Below are 21,816 nucleotides of genomic sequence, written 5' to 3'. Positions count from 1 at the left end.
AGCTAGTTTTTTTGCAACTTATTTCAATATCGTCATAATACCATATACTGTAATAAAAAAACTTCAGCAATTATCGCAACATGAAAATTTGATACCGTCATGTGCCTACCTGAAAGTATTAAAAAAAAATGCAATAACTATAGTGTAAGTGCCATTTCATGATGCTCTGATGAAAGTTAACTTCAGATAAAGTCATTTATAGCAGGCGTGAGATGCTCTAGAAGGTGAACCTGAGCTGTCAACTTGAGCTGAGGGACGCTGTTGGAAGTGTGGAAGAAAGCTGAGAACATTCACACACAAGCTGCACTTCAGTCATCAGTCTTTTTGTATGTGTGCGTGTCCTGCAGTGTGTACACATTTGCCTTTGGTGATGGTTTCAGATGACTGAATGGACAGGGTTCTAGATGGATGTGGCTATACACACACAAGGCCACTTTCAAGGTGTTCATATGTGACTTTCTGAACGTGCAAAATGGAGACATTTTTCTTATCAGAACAAATATGCTGGTGCACTTTTTCTCTTTTTTAATGCTTGCAGGAATTTGTAGTTCGCATGAATATCTAGTTGGCTTGTTCAGTCCTGTTGATAAATCTTGATTTTGAAGGCAGAATAATGCAGGAATGTTACGTTCAAAAACCAAAAGCCTTGCGAACTCTACTGTTATGGCGCCAATAAACCAACCAACCGCAGTAAAGACTGAATTTACAGACATCAGTGTTCATGGTCATGGAATTTCAGCTTGTGCTTCCAGTGTTTAGATTATCATACAACAAATCGAACAAACGTCAACACTCCAGAGCCTAAGAAAAACATGGAAAATTTGAGCTTTGCTATAAATAATAAATATTTAAGATTACAAGGACATAATGTTGATGCAAAGAAGCTTCTATTTTGCCATCACATGATGACGACATTTATTTAATTAACAGCATCTAAGGACACAATTTTCCATGTGCTGCTTTTTACAAATACTTTTGCGATCTCAAAAAGGGCCAGTAAAACAAAAGCTCTGATCTGTTTGTTAGAGGAAGGTATATCACACTGTGCCCTGTATGATTTAAAAACTGGCTAAACACAGACAGTGCTAGACAAATATTACACTCTATTGTTAGAGTCAACCAAATTAGACTTAAAATAAAGTCAGATCACTTCAGATCAAAAATAAAGATCAGGTCAAGAATTTGAAAAATAAAAATATACTTTGATTTAAGTTCGTTTCTGGTTGATTTCCAATTGTAATTAATTAATCAATTAATTAATTAATTAATTAAAAAAGAAAAAAGAAAAAAAAAAAGATTTCAATGACCGTGGGAAACCTGGAATTGATTTGTTTTCAAATCCTGTTATTCATGGTTTCCCTGACAAAAGACTAAGTTAACTTAGGATTGAAACTGAGAAAAGAATTGAGAAGTAAGGGAAACCAATAACAAACATCATGGTTCGATTGAACATTTTCATCAGATAAGCATCACGCTCAAATTATCTGAAGTGAAAAGTAAAAATTTCTTTTTAGAGTTACCATCGTTTCAAATGATTGAAGCTTTCACAAGCCAGTTCTCTTTAGTTTAAAAGTTCATTCATTTTTATTTCAGCAGGTGGATTGAAAGCGTCAATGCTAAGGTAAAAATGTAATAAAAATAAATTAAGGATGTGTCAGGATCACACTCAGTCGAGTATGGACAAAAAAACTAGTTGGTAGTTGTAGTCTAATTAAAGGACAAATGTCTCTAAAATAAAGTCTCCAAACACTGTAAATGATTTAAAATCCCTCTCCTGATATATTTAGCTGCAATCATAGACTATGTTCACGCTGTCATTTTTTGGGATTGAGAACAGAGACCTAAAACAGGGATGTCCAATCCTGCTCCTGGAGGGCCACTGCAGAGTTTAGTTTCAATCCCAATTAAACACACCTAAACCATCTAAATCAAGGTCTTATTAGGCATAGGAGGAAAGTTGAGGACAGTGACCCTCCGGAACCAAGTTTGGACACCCCTGTTCTAAAACCTTCAGATGACATACAGCTCATATCTCAGTCACTGTAAGTTACGCGAAACCAGACACGAAAACCCGTAACACATGGTAGACACATGTTTGTGCAGCGCAGAGCGGCTCTCACGCACTGTATAACTAGTTCTCCACCAGTTCCGTTCACACAGTGTGGATTTTCAGAGAATGTGCCTTAAAATTTATGGGTGCGAGTTTGGTTATAGAGCTGCCGCAAACAACTGAATTGTGTATGAACTAGGGCTGGGCGATATGTAAAAATTATTTGAACGATAATCGCCTTGAAAAATATCGCGATATCCGATAATATTGCCTACCCGAGCCCCGCCCCTTCCGCCCCGCCCCCGTCGGAGACAACATAGCCGAGACGCACTGTAAACACAAATCAGTTTGGTTGCACTTTATCTGACAATAGCCTGCAAATCAGTAGGCATAAACTTAATTTAATTAAAGGTTTGTTTTTCGTTTCTTAGTTTGGTCTTAATATAAAACATTAGCTTTATGTTAATCATTTCCACACTGCTCAAGTATTTGAAATGAATTTCGTTTCGTGAAGAGAACTGTTGAATTGATCAGAGTTTAACGGAGTTCATTGTGAAGGTGGACATTCTGGTGGTGATTGTAAGAATGATGCATGTTAATGTCAAATGTGTCTTGCCTATTTTTTCTTAAGGTCTGATGTTTCGCTGTCATTTTAGGAAGAGAAACATCGGACACATATCATGATGATACGTTTAATTTATTTAATTTTAAACGCGTAGCACTGTTTTTCAAACTTGTAGTTAAGCTATAATGTATTTGTTATTTGTCTAAAAGCGATTAAAAACAGTTTGATTCGTTCATGACCAGAAACGGAAAGGTTATTTTTTCTCATGTTTTAGAGCTCCGATGTGTCCTCCTTACAGGCCTCTTATAACGAAATTATAATACAAAAATCATTATTTGGAAAGATAAGTAATTACTAATGTTGTTTGTGAATTTTATGTTTCATTTATTTTGATAATGGACAGGCTGCGATGTCAAGCAGTGCTATTGACGTGTGCGTGTGAGGCGCCGGCGTGATCACATGAACTGCTTCCTTACACCGGTGAAAACAACTTAAAATACTCATTTTTGGTCATACATAAACTGTAAAGAGTTTAATCATATCTGTGTACACTCAAAATAAAAACAAAACATTTTGTTTTTGTAAAAGAAAGAAAACAGGTAGGCCTACCACTTTCTTCCGTCTTAAGTTTCCTTTTGAACGTGTTTTGGAGAGCGCCGCAAAACAATAAATCAATTGAAACAGCATATGGCTTCAGTTTTTTTTTTTCTTTCGTTTTGTTAATCTGTTAATTGTTTAAGTGAATATATTTTGTGTATTTATTCATTATATTTAAGCTATATGAGTTTATTTTGCTGCAGGTGCGTGATGTGAATCCTCCTTTTCTGTTGTTTGCGCATGTAAAACGAAACCACTGGAAAACAAATGTGGTTATTTTTAACGAGTTGTAGACATTTAGGCTATCCATTCTAATTAAACTTAGCCTTTTCATTCTAATTTAACAATCTTGTCGGTTTAAACAGAAATGTAATTACATTATTAGCGCCGCGGGTATAGGCTTAGGTTGATGTCAATGCACGAATACAATATAGTCTGTTACACGCACATGCGTGACAAAACTGTGTTTTAAAAATAAAAATACACTGTTAATAAGCAAAATCAAAATGTTTATTTTATAAAAGAGTAGCCTAGGCCTATTCGATTCCTGGCCATGTGATTCCAGAATTTTTTTTTTATTCCTAACCCTAATTAGCTACTATAGGCTACAAAATATTTTATTTATGCTATTGCATGTGAATAAATATGTGAATGGTAACTACGGGACTATGTTAAATACATTTTTATTTTTTTTCTCGATATTGGCGATTATCGTCTGTAACTGACTTTCAATATCGACATCGTGATACTTCCAAGACATCGTCGATATACGATAATATCGTCATATCGCCCAGCCTTAGTATGAACGTAACCGTATTAAAGCTGCAGTCCGCAAGTTTTGCCTCTTTGTCGCCATCTCTGTTTGAAACCTGCAATTGCAGTTATTTGCCGAATTATCATCTTAATACGAGTTGTGCATTGGCACGGCTTCTCAGCACAAATGAATCTAATGTTTGCTGTCAGTCACCACACCGGTGTGGATACTGTACTTAAGAATAACAGATTCAACGTTTTGGAAGTATGACCAAAATAAGAATTTTCACTGGAAAATGTCATCTGAACGAGTAAGTAACATGTCTGCCACTGCATTTCACTGTGTTCTAACCAGACGCGATGCTGCGACACGCAATAAAAGGTATCTTTTCCATGTTAATCTGAGTTTTTGTCCTAACCAGCTGCGATGGCGACACGCGATGATTCCATTTTAGAAACGGTTTCTATTTCTCCGTGACGTTGCGGCTGGAACAGCTACACAAAGTATGGCAATGATAATACCAGGTACTGTTTATGTGCTTTATTTAATGTTAAAAGCATATAATTTGAGTTTGAATATCATTCTGTGTTTCCAGCATTTTAGCTGTAATGAAAACAACACATGCTAATTCACCTCAGATCTTGAAAATTAATACATAAATGGGCACAAGAACGTTCAAACTGTCAACTCAATGCAAACAAACAAGTGTTTTCTATGGCAAAAATTGTTTCAGTCACTCCATATGTACTTTAAATAATGTTTAAATGGTGTAATATTTATGAATGTTACTATGTACATACCCATTTCATTGCTCTTGCCAAGAGAGCCCGCCCACACTCTATTCTGATTGGTTGTAGTTTTTGATTGATTTTTTCGCTTCTCATTGTCGCATAGTGTCTAGTGTGGACAGTCAAATTGCTCGTCGCTGGAATCTTATTGCATCGTGTGTAGTTAGGACACGGTGTCAGGCCTACAATAAATTGCGCTGGCAATGGTGATTAAATCTAACAATCGCTTAGTTTAGATCATGTCAAACCATGCAAATTATCCTTTGTTCTCAAATTGTTAATGTTAACAACATCAGCACTGCGTGGCTATGTGTATTTAGTGTGTATTAGCGTTACCTGTAGATTTCAATTTCTGTAGCCACTCCACAGTCCGAAATCTTTTGCTTTTGACTATGAGTGAATCTCCAGTTGTCACTGATGATTGTCATTTGGACCTTTCTGGATTACAATCTGCCATCAAAATAAATTTAATTATTCAAGCTGCTGTGAGAAAAGGCTATAAATGATCCGCTACCAGCAGCATCGCATGCCAAAGCCTACTAGCTGGGACTCCTTCTTTCTGTTTACAGACGTGATGTAATGACACAAAGACGAAAGGTTGCATGCTGGAATTTCCTAGAGAAACCCACCAGTACCGTTCTTATTATAAAATATTATTACAAGCTAACCGTTGTGAATTGGGCTAAGGTAAGGAGACAGTTTTGAACACTGGCTGGTTAAGTACTTGCTCAAAATTTGATTTTTTAGCCCAAAAAGCAGCTTTAAGGACACCTGTATTCTGTTGCTGTGGGAACGTGGCCACAGTATGAACTGCCCAGGAAATTAACACAAATATTTAGTGCTGACAGGGCCTGTCAGTTAGGATCCAAAATATACCCTGCTCCAGGGTCTGTCTCCGTTTCACAGAGGTGCATCTTTCCAGGAGCACAATGAGGTGTTAAACAGGTTTCCCAGCCAAACACTGGACAAATTATTATCGATTAGGAAGCGAAACCAGAAATCACCTCAGCAGGGAAGCCACCGGCATCAGAGCACAATGTCTATTTGATCACACTGACAGTGTCAATAAAGTGTGTTTAATCAGGACTCCGGCAGGGAAGCTCAGCTCAAACAAAGAGCGGATTAACTGTCCCCCCACCTACCTGTATAAGGGCTGGAAATACAATTAACCAAAGATGATGTCTCTATGATTGCAGTGTTGTGTCAGTTACTGTACAAATGTGTACAGAGCTTAACCAAGAGCTATCTGCACTGGAATAACACTGCAACATACATATTTAAATTAAAGCTTGAAAACACACCTCTTTTATTAGGTTTATTATTAGAGATTTTACAATTGTGCTCTACACTGCGTTCCAAATTATTATGCAAGAGACAAATTAGTAAGATTTCTGTACAATAAACATTCAGATTTTAGTTTTTCTAAGAAAATGTTTGTTCGTTTATTTATCCATGTCTTTTTAGATAACTGGTATCAATCTCAGACAAAATAATTTGCCAGGTCTATGGAAACCCTTCTTAGAGGTTGTTCCACATTATTAAGCAAGTCACAGTTCTCATGCAATATGGGGAGAAAGAAAGATCTTTCTGAAGATGAAAAGCATGAAATGGTGCAATGTTGTGCAAAAGGCATGAAAACAACTAATACTGTGTGAAACTGAATGGAGATTATCGAATTATCATAAGATTTGTGAGTGATTTAGAGCACAGCAGAACTCGGTCAGATAAAGGCTTATTGAGGAAAGTTCCTGTCAAAAAAAAATGAATTGTATTAAAAGGGCAGCTATAGAAAAGCCAGTGTTGAGCAGCAAACAGGTATTTGAAGCTGCTGGTGCCTCTGGAGTCTCAAGAAGCTCTCCATGCTGGCTGGCAGTTGTGCGTAAAGATGCATTTCATCCACCCTAAACCAAACCTCACAAAGAGAAACATTTACTGTGGGTTTAGAAATACATGAAGACTAATTTTTAAATAGTTTTATTCACTGACTAATGCCGTACTACAATGGATGGTCTAAATGGATGGATTTCTGGATGGTTGGTGAATGGCCACAACCTTCCAACAAGACTGTGACGTTAGCAGGGAGCTGGTGGGTGATGATTTGGGCTGGAATACTGGGAAGTGAGATGGAGGGTATTAAAATGACTTTTGCAAGATATGTGGAGTTCATAACTGGCCATTTTCAGCTATGGTATAAAAAGGAGGATAGTGCATAGTACAATGCACTATTGTACAATGCACTATGCACTATCCCATGCTGCAAAAAAAAAAAAAAACAGCAGCAATAAAACTGTTTGAAAATGTATTTCTACACCCACTGTAAATGTTTCTCTTTGTGAGGTTTGGTTAGTGGTGTCTAAAATGCATCTTTACACACAACTGCCAGCCTGCATGGTGAGGTTCTCAAGACTTCAGAGATACCAGCAGCTTCAAATACTTGTTTGCTGCTCAACACTGGCTTTTTTTATAGCTGCCCTTTTAATACAATTAATTTTTTTGATAGGAACTTTCATTAATAAGCCTTTATCTGACCGAGTTCAACTGTGCTCTAAATCACTCACAAATCTTATGATAATTCGATAATCTCCATTCAGTTTCACACAATATTAGTTGTTTTCATGCCTTTTGCACAACATTGCACCATTTCATGCTTTTCATCTTCAGAAAGATCTTTCTTCCTCCTCATATTGCATGAGAACTGTGACTTGCTTAATAATGTGGAACAACCTCTAAGTAGGGTTTTCATAGATCTGGCAAATTATTTTGTCTGAGACTGATACCAGTTATCTAAAAAGACATGGATAAATAAACAAACAAACTTTTTCTTAGAAAAACTAAAATCTGAATGTTTTTTGTACTGAAATCTTACTGATATGTCAATTGCATAATAATTTGGAACGCAGTGTATACAGACAAGTTGATACTTATATATTTGTTTTGTTGTTATGACAGATAACCACTAAACATCTTCAAATGGCCTACAACTTGACATTTTGTCCAAATAAATTAAAATAAAACATTAAAAACTTGTTTTGATTGCTACAAGTGAAATTAGGCACAAAATACATTAAAAGTTTATTTTACAGTGTCAACTATAAATTATGCATAATTACATGTAAGCAACCCTAAACCAAACTCTAATCCTAACCGTATAGTAAGTACATGTAGTTAATTAATATCACTCAGTACTTAAATGTATAATTCCACTATAACAGGGACACTAAAAATAAAGTTAAAGTACTAAAAATGGATATTCATTTTGAAATTTGCTACATTTAATGTAGCATTTTTTATTAGTACAAATGTATTAATTTATTACTTTAAAAAAATGTTTTTGAAAATTAAAGAGATTCAAGTGAATGTTAAAGATATTCTAAATTTAAAAATCGGAGAAATGAGCATGCAATTAAATATATAGGGTCAGTTAAAAAAAAAAATTTCTAATAGCTGCCAAATGACGGATATGGTACTGATCAGTGCTGTTTTTTTTTTTTTTTTTTAACTTGTAGTATTTTATTTTGTTAAATTAATGTATAAACTAACATGAACTAACCATGATCAATACATTTGATAACATAAAAAGTTAATAAAAACACAGCAGTTCATAGTTTGTTCATGTTAGTTCACAGTGCATTAACTAATGTTAACAAATACAACTTTTGATTTTAATAATGCATTACTAAATGTTGAAATTAACAGATTAATATATGCTGTAGAAGTATTGTTCATTATTAGTTCATGTTAACTAATGTTAACAAATTAAACATTGTAAAGTGTTGCCAAAATTGTTGCACAGTTTCTAACGATCATGGCTGCAGTAATACATTAAATAAGGCACTATGTGATTTTAATATTTCATATCAAGTGCAAAAAAGGCAGGAGATACTTTTGTGTATTTAGAAAGGACATTCTCCTTTTCCTCCCTGTATTGGCCAGTGTAAGGATTAGAGTTTTGCATGCCCCGACGTGCCTTACACCTCTACCACCTCTTACCCTTGGAAAGGTTAGATCTCAACCTGCATCAACTTGCATGCTCATGTTCATTATCTCAAGAAGCCAACACGGCAATAATGAAAGCATTCCGCCGACGCACTTCAGGAATCCATGGTCTAATAATCCAGAACTTGAAGCTCGAATGACAATTTCCCGTCATAACTGACAAGAAGAGCCACGTTTGTAGTATCTAGGGTTAAAGGGATTGTTCACCCAAAAGTGAAAATTTGATGTTTATCTGCTTACCCCCAGGGCATCCAAGATGTAGGTGACTTTGTTTCTTCAGTAGAACACAAATGATGATTTTTAACTCGAACCGCTGCCGTCTGTCAGTCAAATAATGCGAGTGAATGGTATATAGACGTAGTGGCGTATTAGAGGTAAAAAATTATATAAATACTGTTCATTTTCTCACACAAACCGATCGTTTCGTGTCTTAGGACATCAATGTGTCGTCACGAGCCGCAGGGTTTAATTTGGATTTGTCTGTGCATGTTTATTGACTCTTATAAATTGTGTTACCATTCACTCGCATTATTTGACTGACAGACGGCAACGGTTGGAGTTTAAAATCATCATTTGTGTTCTACTGAAGAAACAAAGTCACCTACATCTTGGATGCCCTGGGGGTAAGCAGATAAACATCACATTTTCATTTTTGGGTGAACTATTCTGACATAGTTGGGTTGTTCTGACATGTTTTCTGATAAAGAGGTTAAGCCGTGTTTTTGACAGCAGTACGTAGATGCCTTACAGCGACACATAATAAAATCAATAGAATATGTTGCAAATGTATGCATGTTAGAAACACTCAACACTATCTACATGCCATTTGTCTGCTTAGAGGTCAGGAACCATTGCTGGAAAATCAGCTCTGCTAATTGTACAAGCCTCACACCAACACAAATGTTCGGCATAAAAATTTGGTCCAAATTTCACATACAGCGGACAGCCTTATTGAAAAAGCAAATTTACTCTCTGACAGAAGGTGGTGCTTAATGAAAATCATGTGACAGCCTGCGCTTTTTCACAGTGCTCATATATATATATATATATATATATATATATATATATATATATATATATATATATATATATATATATATATATATATATATATATATATATATATATATATATATATATATATATATAGCATAATTATCAAATGGGGTAACGTAATAAATGCGATTTTGCATGTTCTTTACCTTACAGCCTACACTTCACCTAATAGGCCTGTAGGTGGCACATAAACTTAATTTAACCAGCTTTATCAAACGGTAAATCAATATGCATGATTTTGGTGAGCCCTTCATAATTTGTCTTTACAATATATACTCTAAGCGACACATTTTTGTTTCATATGGTGGAGATCTATGTTTGGATTTATTACAGTTCATCACTGAAGGTATGATGGCAGATTTAGTCTCACACAGCACAAGCAGCTTGTGACAGAGCACAGACTGGATATATGACACTTTCATTTGAGCAGAATATCACAATAGAGATTGCAAAACTCAAATGCTTGTCGTGTTTTCAGATCATCAGTGCTTTTTCTGCAGTGTAGAGAGTGCGTGCGCATGGTTTCCAGATTGCAAAGATTAAGTAAAACACCGGGCAGAAATGTATCCTTTTAAGAGACAAGCTCTGTTTGGGGGATTTATTCTCTTGACATCTGGCAACCCCAAGCATGGACACTTGTTACGAATGCGAGATATCACAAATATCAAAAAAAAAAAAAGGATTTTCAGTATAAATAGTGAGCAAATACCACAACGGTTATTTTTAATTAATCGTGAGAAGCAGAAATCTTTATCACAATTAAAATACAATTAATCGTGCAGCCCTAGTTTTTATTATGTTTTGGTTCATTTTAGTATAGTGTAAACCCTAACGCTCAAAATAACTAATTCGTTTGAGTAGGACAAACTTAAATTAAACTAATTTGTTCAGTCAAATTAACTTTTATGAGTATTCAGCACTTTTTTTCCTTGGAGTTCAAAGAACTGACATATTTTAAGTAAATTAACCATTTCATTGTTTTGAGTTTTATGAACTTAATTCTTTTAATTTAGACTAACTTAAGTTTAACTGAAACTAGGCTGGGATTTCTATTTCCCAGCATGCTTTGCCCATGGCACTCAAAAGGGAAAGTAAATGCTAAAATTAAGTATTATATATTGTTTCTTGCGCAAGATTAATGTTAAGTGGGAGATTTAGCAGTGATTAATGTTTTGTTATGTTAATTTAGAAGAGTTTCTGTTAATATTGGTTTTTGGAGAGTTACTATCATGGTGACAAGTGGTGCATGTGGCCTGGTTTGAGAGCAGGTATGTTAAATGTGTTATAGTGCTGTACTCATTCAGCAAGTGTTATACTATGCTATTGCTAACAATGTTAGCAAATTAGCAAGTTGGCATTTTCTGAATTAGCTTGTTATAGCTAGCTAAAAATGTTTACTTTGAGATTACATGACGATCTTAAGTTAAATTTATGTATTACTTTATTCGAATACTTCAATTTAAGAACAATTAAAATTTATGAGTACAGAATAACAAACTTCCAGTTCTGCTTGCTTAAACTTCTAATTTTTTAACTTAAAAAAAAAAATAAAAAATCTTGTAACTGATTGCCTCAATTATTTTGAGTTTTGCCAACTTATTCAGGTTTATAGCGTACTTTAACTTAAACGAAAAATGGCAACTAGCTAAAATAAAATAAGTTTTGGTTTTATTTAACAATAATAAGCCTGATTACAATTAATTTTATTATGGGGTAAAGAAAGTTCTCAACTATTCAAAAACTATTGTGCCAAACAACATCTTTACACATTATAAAAATCAGTGTATTGCTAAAACAGAGACACTAAAATAATAATGAGGAAATAAACTGCTTGAATAAATGCCCAAGGCAAACCGAATCTTTGTTTTGTACTTTGGATAGTAACTCAGCTCAGTAATTTACACTCCAGAGTTACACAGGAACTTACCCACAGCAGGTGCATCATACTCATCTCCCAGCAGGATCTCAGGGGCAGAATAAGCCAGCGAGCCACAGCTGGTGGTCAGCTTCTTTCCTGGCTGAAACTTATTACTGAAGCCAAAGTCGGTGAGCTTGACCAGGCCTTGTTTCTCAAAGAACACCACATTCTCAGGCTTCAGGTCGCGGTGAACCACATGCAACCGGTGACAGTACGAGATGGCGTGCACGATCTGGGCGAAATATTTCTTTGCCAGCTCCTCGTTCAATCCTTCCTCGTGCTTCATGATGTAATCGAACATGTCACCACCATCGCCGAGCTCCAAGATCAGGTAGAGCTTAGTCTGTGTGTCGATGACCTCATAGAGCCGAACGATGTTGGGGTGCTGGACAAGTTTCATACAGCGGACCTCCTGGAAGAGGTGACCAGTTGCAACCGTGTCAAGCTTGGTCTTGTCAATAACCTTGACTGCCACTTTTTCGCCGGTGAAGACATGACGCGCTAGTTTGACCACGGCGAAATGGCCACGGCCGAGCGTCTTGTCTAGGTCGTACAGTCCAGCGATCTTTCCGTCGTACCCACGCTTGATTCCTGCCATGATTGCTGGTCCTCCGGTGGGATGGAGGGGGGTGTGGCCCCCGGGGGAGGGGTGGGGCTTAAACCGGAGGGAAAATCCAGCTCACTTTAGCACACTGGCTGGTAACGGCAATACCATGATGGCAGGTTCCTGTTAATCAGAGATATACCAGTACAAAAATTAGTCATAAGTACACAATCAGTCATAAATTGATAACAGCAATAATTATCATTATATAATGCTTGTAATCTTGCATGCTGATGTTACATTTAAGACCTTAAAGCTCTATGAGGCCCAATGGTTTTCTCAATGTCATTACATTAACCAATGTTAGCCCATGGGTAGCCAATTTAATGAAGGTTTTACCACTGTTTTTCCATCTGTAAATATTGTGGTGAATATACATAAAGAAAGGGGATATAAAAAGACAACTTTAAACTTTTGGACTTTTATATAAATGTAACAAATTATTATTATTAAAAATGTCTTTAGTTTTATATAGACCTTTTTTATATGTAGACTGTTAAAGGTAGTTGCTTAAGGTGCTTTAAAACATGGCAAAAAAAGATATAAAAGTTACAAGAATTAAATGTACAGCACCATTAATACATATCAAAAAGATAAATTATTAATAATGAAATAAAATTCAACATTAAATATATTATATGTTGTGTAAGGATTGTACAGTCTACTAGTCATGCTTGTTAAACTGTATAAAGTTCAAATATATAATTTATCCAATCAAAATCAAGCATTTCAAAGAACCACATAATAAACGATATTAACTTTTAAGTTTAAAAATCAATTTTAACTCTTTATTCTAGCTTCAAATAATAAAGGATTCACATGTTTATATAGTCCAACAGCAGATTTGACTGAAAATCAGAGAAATCCCATCATGCCAAGCTACAGAGTGGTTCCACTGCCACAGGCCTTCAACATGGACCATCATAGATTTGTATTGATTTCCTCTCGTTAGTGAAAAAATAAAAGCCACAAGTCTGGCAAGTAAGCTGGTGCTCCAGAAGAGGCTGCCTCCTAAAAGGGCTGATTCAATTTTAGTGGCATTAACCTCAGGCCAGTGCTGGAGTTGAATGCCTTGAGAGCTGCCACAACTTTCACATGTTCACAGCATCCTATAGATTCTCCTTATCTCCTAAATCATGTCACTCATCAGGAAGAGATGAAGTATGGGCTAAAACACATGCATGAGAGTAACAAGATTATTATTTAGTACTATATTTTACATTTTCTGAAAGAAATCTGGGGTGCGTTTCCCGAAAGCATCGTTGGTGAACTATGGTCGTAAGTCCCATTGAACTCTATTGGTAACGACGGAACTTACGACCATAGTTCGCTTTGGGAAACGCACCCCTGAATGGTGATTGCCCATGCAAAACATGATGTAGAGATGCTAACAATTAATCGACAATCGATGATGTCGATTGATGATCGATTAAGCAAGGTCATCATTAGAGTGTGCAGTTTTGAGGTGCTTGCGGCTCATATGCAAAACGTGCAACAGACAAATGAAGTGAGCGCGCCGTAGTTACATATTCTAAATGTATTAATGTCTTTAAGCCTTGCAATGGATTAATAGATTAATGGATAAAGTAGGCTAGACTTTTATTTCGAAACATAATTAACCAAGGGTCCAAAAAACCCTCCAAAACAAGTGATTTTACTGAACCTAAGAACTACTTACTTGTGTAATCGCCACAATAAAAGTACATATAATACCTGAAACAGCTTCATAAAGTCTTTTCAGACACACGGTTTCATTATTTCTGTTACAATAATTCAAATAATCACAGAAGTACTGTTGTAGTTTATATTTCAAATGTAAACACCGATGTCTACGGTAGCGATGAAATTAAATGACATTATTGCACTTAGTTTTGTCAGAACCTTTAGTAAATTAGCCTACATGTTATTTTGTTTAGTTATCTATTATTTGTTTAAAAAAATTGTGATTCTGAATTCATCCAGAATCGTGCAGCTCTACACTGGACGGAAAACAAAATCTGATACTGTGTCAAATAATCTGGGTATTAAGTCTTGGGGTGTAAATGCAAATAATAGACTACCACTTTTTCTATGTAAAGCGTAAAGGCGGTCGCACACCGGACAAGAAGCACAGCGCCACGTCACATTGCATTTAAAGATTCTGAAGTTCGTGGCATATAATTCAGGGTATTTCACAACTTCACTGAGTTTTTAGTCATATTTTTCGTTATCGCTATGCTACTCCATACTATTGAAATAACCGTAAAGTGTGTTGTGACCTGGTACCTCCAGTAGGTGGCAGCACATGACAGTGAATGTAATCACGACAGGCAAATGTACTTTTCACTCAGGTTAGTTATGGGGGAAAAATAGCAACAGACGAAAAATGAAATATTAGAAATGGCTATTTTTATTAATTATTTTTCCTATATAGCCTATGTTTAGACTTTCTGAATGTAAAAATAAATGCAGCACGAGAAGAATTCAGTATACATTTATGATGATTTGGGACAAATATAATGTAATTTGATAGAAAACTTTGTTTGTGGCACTCTGTGGGGAGGCAGGATTTTGAACAGCATCCTAAGTCGAATCTGGCCGCCATGGACATATGCCGAATGGTGCTGCCGGTGTGCATACAAAATGTGTTTGAATTTTAAAGACATGGCGCGGCGCAGTGTTGCACTTCATGTCCGGTGTGCGACTCCCTTAAAGCATCAGTTCACTTTAAAATGAAAATTACCCCAAGATTTACTCAACCTTAAGCCATCCGCATCCAAACTTTATAAATGGTAGTGAACGACAAGTTTGAAGCTCAAGAAAGTGCATCCATCCATCATAAACGTACTCCATACTTACAAAGAAAGTGTAACGCCTGTTGCAGTTACGCGACATCAGTTATGCTTGTTTTGTAAGTTGAATACAGAAGGCAGTCTGGCAGAAGCTAGATATTTTACTTTATAACTTGTTAAATATGGATATTTTTCTTACACAAACTCATCACTTCGCTTTAGAAGGCCTTTATTAACTTCCCGGAGCCATGTGGAGTACGTTTATGATGGATGGATGGATGCACGCACTTTCTTGAGCTTCAAACTCGTTAGTCCCATTCACTGCCATTATAAAGCTTGGATGCGTCAGGATATTTATTAATATAACTCCGATTGTGTTCATCAGAAAGAAGAAAGCCATATACACCTAGGATGGCTTGAGAGGGTGAGTAAATATTAGGGTAATTTTCATTTTAAAATGAACTAATCCTTTAATGCATTACTTTTTAACTTTTCAATCAGTTAGTGACTTTTTACATATATATTTACAGATTTTTAAATATAAAATAGATCTAAGCACTTAGTTTTATGATCTGTTTTGACAGTTATTATTTTTTATCTCATGACTAAATAGGATAAGCTAATATGATTATTTATTCTAAGGGAGAGTCTATGGGCAGGAAATCTATGGGCTTTTTCAGATCTTTCGATCTAATGAACAAAATAAGTTTGCGCAATTTACCAATGAAAGCGTCCGAAGACGCCAGAAAAACATGGTGAGCAGCAGTTTGGCTAGCACGCTTCCCATAGGTCTTTTTGTGATCCGAATGACCAAAACGCATCTTAAAACCAGGTGTAAACTAGGCCTGAGACATTTCTTAAAATATCGTATTTTATGTTCCATAGAAGAATGAAAGACATACAGTTTTGCAACAACATCAGGGTGAGTAAATAACATAGTTTTCATTTTTTGGGTGAACTATACCTTTAATTCCTAAAGTTATAGATTCATTCAGATCCCTAACCTTAAGTATGAGAAGCAGCAGCATGTTTGCCTTAGCAAACACCATTAATTAGCCTGCAGTTTCATTAATTTTGCATAGTGCTTTCATAGCACACAAATAATAGCTTGGTTCATTAACAATGAACACTACAGGCCACTACACCATCTTTTGTTGAATTGAAAGAAATGTCCTTCTCTTTTCATAAAACAGAAAGCTTGTTATGGTTTAAGAGGAGCAATTGTTCAAGGATCTGGATCATTGTTCAGGACCCTGCACTACTGATTATTATGTTGTCATCATAAACAGCTGATTATCACCGATATTGACACCAAAGCCCATATTGAAGTGGTGAGAATTTCTAAGGATAATATTAGTATGCATTTATAAAATCTGGACTTCTTCCAAACAAGGCGTCCCAGATGCTCCAAATCCTTTTGTACACAACCAAAGTGGGAGATCAGCATAAATAGCATTTCAGATTTCAGCTTGCCTATTGAGCAGCCTACAGCAAAGCTTAAATAAATCATATTCCGTTGTAATGCCGAATACTGGATGGCTACCAATTACCACGCAGTCCTAATGGATTCAAATGACCCTAGCAGAACAGTCAACCCCTACTTGAATGTTCCAATGCAAAACGCTAAAATCAGAATACATTTACAGTCCTTTCGCAATTACACACCAACAGCTCCACCTTTTTGGAGAATTCCTGATATACAAGCATATCAGCCAACAATCTGTCAGTGAATGACTGTTCGTTAGCTGGAATATACTGTAACTGTTGAGTAATATTGTCTCTCTCATTACACAGGTGAGATCATCAGAGTTAACCCTGTAAAGCCTGACATATAAAATAATAGTAAGAATAATCTTTTTTTTTTTTTTTTTTTTTTTTTTTTTGTAAATGTGAGTTTATTAAACCTTTAAACTAGGGGTGTAACAATATATCACAAATTCGCAATATAAAAATGCAACAATATGTATCATGGACAGTGACAACATTGTTTATAGTTCACCCAAAATGAAAATTACTTTCAGTTTACAGAGTTTTAGTGTCAGTACTACATTAAACTACTATATATAATGTTGAATATAATAATAATGCAATAGGGGAATATTTGTGGGTCCTGATAATGCCAAATGTCTTATGTCACCAGTAAAAAGTGGCCTACATTATTTTACATATATAAAGTCAGTGCAAGCATACTCGTCTAAAATAATTCTGTATTTTCAGCTTCATAATCATGAATATTTTTATTCTGGTGTCACCATTGACCTGTGCATTGGGTTACCAGCAACAAGTCCAAACCTATTAATTTCCACCCCCAATACAATACCAAATTTAGCATTTTAATCAAAAGTACATTTTTTTTGTTAACCGTTTATCATACGTCTTGGAGTATTGCAATAATATCGTATCGGGAGTTCAGTATCGTGATATTTATTGAATCGACATGAGGGTATTGTTACCCATACTTTAAACAAAATCTATGTTTTATGGTTTTAAGGCCCATATAGTATGATATATTGAGAATATGGAGATCATACTTGAGGGGGAAAAACAGCTCAGTTTTATTCAAAGGCAACTTGTATAGCAGACTGTTTATATATATAAAATATTACTAATGATAATTAAATACTTTTATGATCAAAGCTCTGTAGTTATTATTGTGGGGGGAGGGGGGCAAATATAAATAAACATTCCTCAAAAACCTGCTGTACCACATTTGATATTTACATTTAAAAATATATATACATTTTAAATCTAAAAAATATATATGTTTTATGAAGTAAATCTAAGTTACTTCAGTAAATGTTATTAAAAAAAATCTAATACCAATATAAAAGTTATTCTGACATTTACTTTTAAAAAAAAATCTTTCACAGATTTCACAGGAGAAAGATATGTACCACAACCTGAATATTTTTTAGAATTATACTAAAAGGTGTTTTACTTACTAAAAAAGTATGAACTATCTATCAGATGACAAACAGCATGTAGTAGTTTGAGTACAACAGGTTCTGATTGAGTTCTGATCATGTTAATAATTTAGAGGCCTTGCATGTATCAAATATGATACAGAAGGCTTTGTAGGGTTATGGTCCAAGTCATGTTCTTGGGCTCAGTTTTACATCAAGAGATGGTTATTTTCTTATATATTAACAATACATTCTAACCACAATGTATAAGCCAACCCTGCTAAATTAGCACATAATCATATGGCCAGAAGTTACAGGCCCAGTTTTGCCTTTCAAGTTGCATAACATGATTACAGTACACTAGGCTGAAGGAACGTGTTCCACACCTTACACATTCCAGTGTGACATGAGACACATTGATCAGAGTACAGCACTGAACCTGATCTTCTGAACTCTTACATGCCTCTGCAATCAAGTATGGAAGGACTGATGAAGAATTACAACTCTGAGTGAAGACTGTTGCCCAAAGCTTTGTGAAACCCAGCAAATTAAAGCTTTTTGTGTTCACAAAGCTATTAGACGAAAAGAAACCTCCATAAAAACAGACAAGCAGCAATGGATCAGTAATGTGATCACAATGGACGGATATACAATCTTTAATAGTGAGAGCATCAAACCACAGTTACTAAGATGCACACTCACATCAGAAGCATGCAAAACCGCATCCATCTTCATGATAAGATGCAATTAACCAAGCTTATTAAAAAAACAGACTTGTTAAAGTCCATCATCATTAAACACTCTCCTAGCATCAATGCTAGCAAAACCACATGTGCAAAGAGAGAAAAGCATCCATGTCTGGTGATGATCATGGACACATCATGTGAAAGCAGACCTGATATACCCATGCATGTCAGGCCTGATTTGGCCCATAAGCTCCTTATGAGCTCCATACATCCATAGAGAGAAAGAGGATATAAATAATAGCTAACTGGCTACACGCTTCTAATACAGCCTGTGATGACCAGATAAACTGGAACAAGGCCGATCTAGCATCATGTGCCCCCATAGAGCATGCATGCAGCTGTCAAATCACATCCAGATTAATGGATCTTCTTTAACGCACGTTTATTGTGCCTTAAACAGATGCTAACCGGCTAACCGTGTTAGCATTCTAATGCACTATCACACAAAGCTTTGACTTACCGCTCGCTCGGGCGAACATTAAAACCACTTAAAACTCCTAAATGCCCCGGCGGCTGTAGATCCGAAGACGGGTGAAGCCCGGCTGAGTGTGAGTCCAGCTCGAGTCTGTGTGTGTATGTGTGTGTGTGAGGTTAGTGTTGATCAGTGTGTGTAAAGGCTGCTGGTGGAAGTGCGACTCTCAGCGCTTCTCGCTCTCCGCCCTGAAACCATTGAGCTGCACGGAAACATCGGATGAGTCACATTGTGGCGGGCTGCACTGAAAAATACCATCAACAGAGGGCGCTATGTGGCCGTAACTTAAGCGCTTGTGTAAAGAGACTACATACGGTTTTCAAATTCCTTCATCATAATGGAGCCTTCAGTCTTCCAAATGATGTTAGAATGGGGTATAACAAGTACAGTAAACATGTTTAATTCTGAGTATTGCTTGAGGAAGGTTAAAATAGAATTTTAAACAACGCTTCTGTAAAAGAAAAAAAAAATCTTTCTGCGAACTGAAATTGCGACTATTTCAAGGACGTAAACAATAACAAACGCGTTAGAATGCTACTGCGCATGCCTGGTCCTGACATTTACAAAAACTGAAAATCACAATGATGTGGAATAACCGGGCCCTTTAAATAAGACTTTGAGGCGCAAACTTTTCACACAGAACATTAAATGTTTCCCTTAAGTACCTGATCCAGACGACTACCATTATTTGGTTGATACTGTGTGCGTCTACACTAGATGCAATAAAAACAAATCGCAGTTTGGATGCTTACTTTCTTAGCGGAAATGGTGGGAACATTTGTTCGTACAATGTGGAAGACATTTGTCTTGTGTTGGGTGAAGCTGAAGCAAGTCAGCTGGTGTCAAAAACGTACTCATCTTTGTTTGCCGCTAATGTGCCCGGGGAGGATTTTATTAGTTTACATAGCACTTGTATGGCTGGGTCAGTCTGCATCTATGCAAATAGTAAATTGCTAACTGTATGCTAGTAAACTATTTGCTGTGTGCCATTATTACTTATTTCATACGTTTCACTGACTTTTCCAAGCCAGTCAGACAACGAGCAGTTCAGAACAGAACATACTTGGGCTGGACGATTAATCGAAAAGTAATCGAAACCGAAATTCAGAACTAACCGATGTAATTTTCCCATGTCGGTTATTTCGGTTTTTAATCCTGTTAACAGTTTCCCCTTGATGTGGATGGTGTGTAGTCACATGACTCTGCCCCATCCAGTCAGCGGCATGGAAGCAACACGGAAGCAAACTCAAACTCAGAGTCAACACACAGAGACGACGAGAGGAGCGCAGAAACTCACTGTCAATGCTGTCCTGTGATTTATCACTAAAGTAGCTTAGAAACTCAAAAGTTATAGCATATATTTTTTCTACTTTTGAAGTAACTATACTTCACAATTAATAGAGAGGCGGTATGACTAACTCACACATGCAGTCACTCTCATTAATGCAATAAAATAAATGTACTGGTACTGTGCTAATTTATCTGTATCTGTTTTACAACGAGCAGAAATCTATAAGAAATGTTATGAACCACAGATAAAAGAACTGCTGAAAGTGAGCTGTTATGTCGGAACACTCTTTCATTAGGAAAAAAATATACCTATATATTAAATATATATATTATATAATAGTCAAGCATATTTGGGTTGTGGGTTGGACATATGCAAAATATGTTTCTATATGTTTTTTTTTAAGTATAGAGTCACGAATATGCAACGCAACCAACACACACATTAAAAATAAATATTAGATGTAACAAGATTAATTAGAATTCCAGTCACACTTTATGTGTGTACTTCACCATTTTATAATATACATGTAATTACATTTAAAATACTTGCATTTAACATTTGTTGTTACACTGTTAACTTATCCCTACCTGTAACCCAAACCTTTACCCCAAAACCTAACCTAATTTAACCCTAACCTAACTTAACCCTACCTTTACTCTTAAACCCAAGCATACCTCAAACTCATTAGCAATAAATGTGGGAATTTTCCAGAATAGCATGCAGTAACACAGTAATACATGGTCTTATGGGTAGTATTTAATATTAGTACATAGTTCATACCACCTAATATAAAGTGTGACCAGAATTTCTGATGAAAATCCTGTCATCATTTACTCACCGTCATGTTGCTCCAGTCCCTTATGACTTTCTTCACCAGCATCACTCTTTCGCTTTCATTAAAGAAAAAAAAAAGCTGAAACATCAAATGCCTAAATCATCGCGAACTCGACGGAAGAACATTAAGTAAACACATTATTTATCGTAAAATACATTAAATTCCATTAGCTACATTTTTCAACAAGATTAGGCTTGTTTATAAGAGATTAGGGTCGTTTTCATATCACGTGACATATTTGACCAATCTGTAAATTTAACGGTGCGGAAATAGTAATTCGTTTGAAACGTGTTGTCTTTTCTAGGTTATAAATGTACTTCTAAAATTAAAACAACCGCATTCTTGTGCGTCACTGGACGCGTTTATATTGTGAAGAATGTTTTGCATTTAAAAAAAAAAATATTATTCTCAAAGCGAAGCTATTTTGTATGGGCCATTTGAAAGTTATTTTGCACGTAATAATTTCCCAT

The 21,816-nt window shown here is 35.8% G+C and overlaps 1 protein-coding gene across 3 annotated transcripts in view; it reads right to left on the bottom strand.

Annotated features, from left to right (window-relative positions):
• Positions 1 to 21,539, bottom strand: part of snrka (SNF related kinase a) — a 57,957-nt gene extending 36,418 nt beyond the window's left edge. Inside the window, exons 1-2 of one of the 3 annotated variants that reach the window (XM_048151879.1) lie at positions 21,350 to 21,539; positions 11,734 to 12,451 (exon numbers count right to left, since the gene is read on the bottom strand). In XM_048151879.1, the coding sequence (XP_048007836.1) occupies positions 11,734 to 12,322 (589 nt within the window). In that variant the 5' untranslated portion in view covers positions 12,323 to 12,451; positions 21,350 to 21,539. Of the gene's footprint in view, positions 1 to 11,733; positions 12,452 to 14,006; positions 14,095 to 19,208; positions 19,428 to 21,349 lie in introns of those variants that run through there. The other 2 variants (XM_048151878.1, XM_048151880.1) reach the window with 2 other exon arrangements.
• Between the last annotated feature and the right edge of the window lie 277 nt (positions 21,540 to 21,816).

The sequence above is a fragment of the Megalobrama amblycephala genome, linkage group LG13 (genome assembly GCF_018812025.1).
Source record: "Megalobrama amblycephala isolate DHTTF-2021 linkage group LG13, ASM1881202v1, whole genome shotgun sequence".
Lineage (NCBI taxonomy): Eukaryota > Metazoa > Chordata > Actinopteri > Cypriniformes > Xenocyprididae > Megalobrama > Megalobrama amblycephala.
Note: the sequence above shows the minus strand (reverse complement) of the source record. Positions and strands in the feature narration are given on the sequence as shown.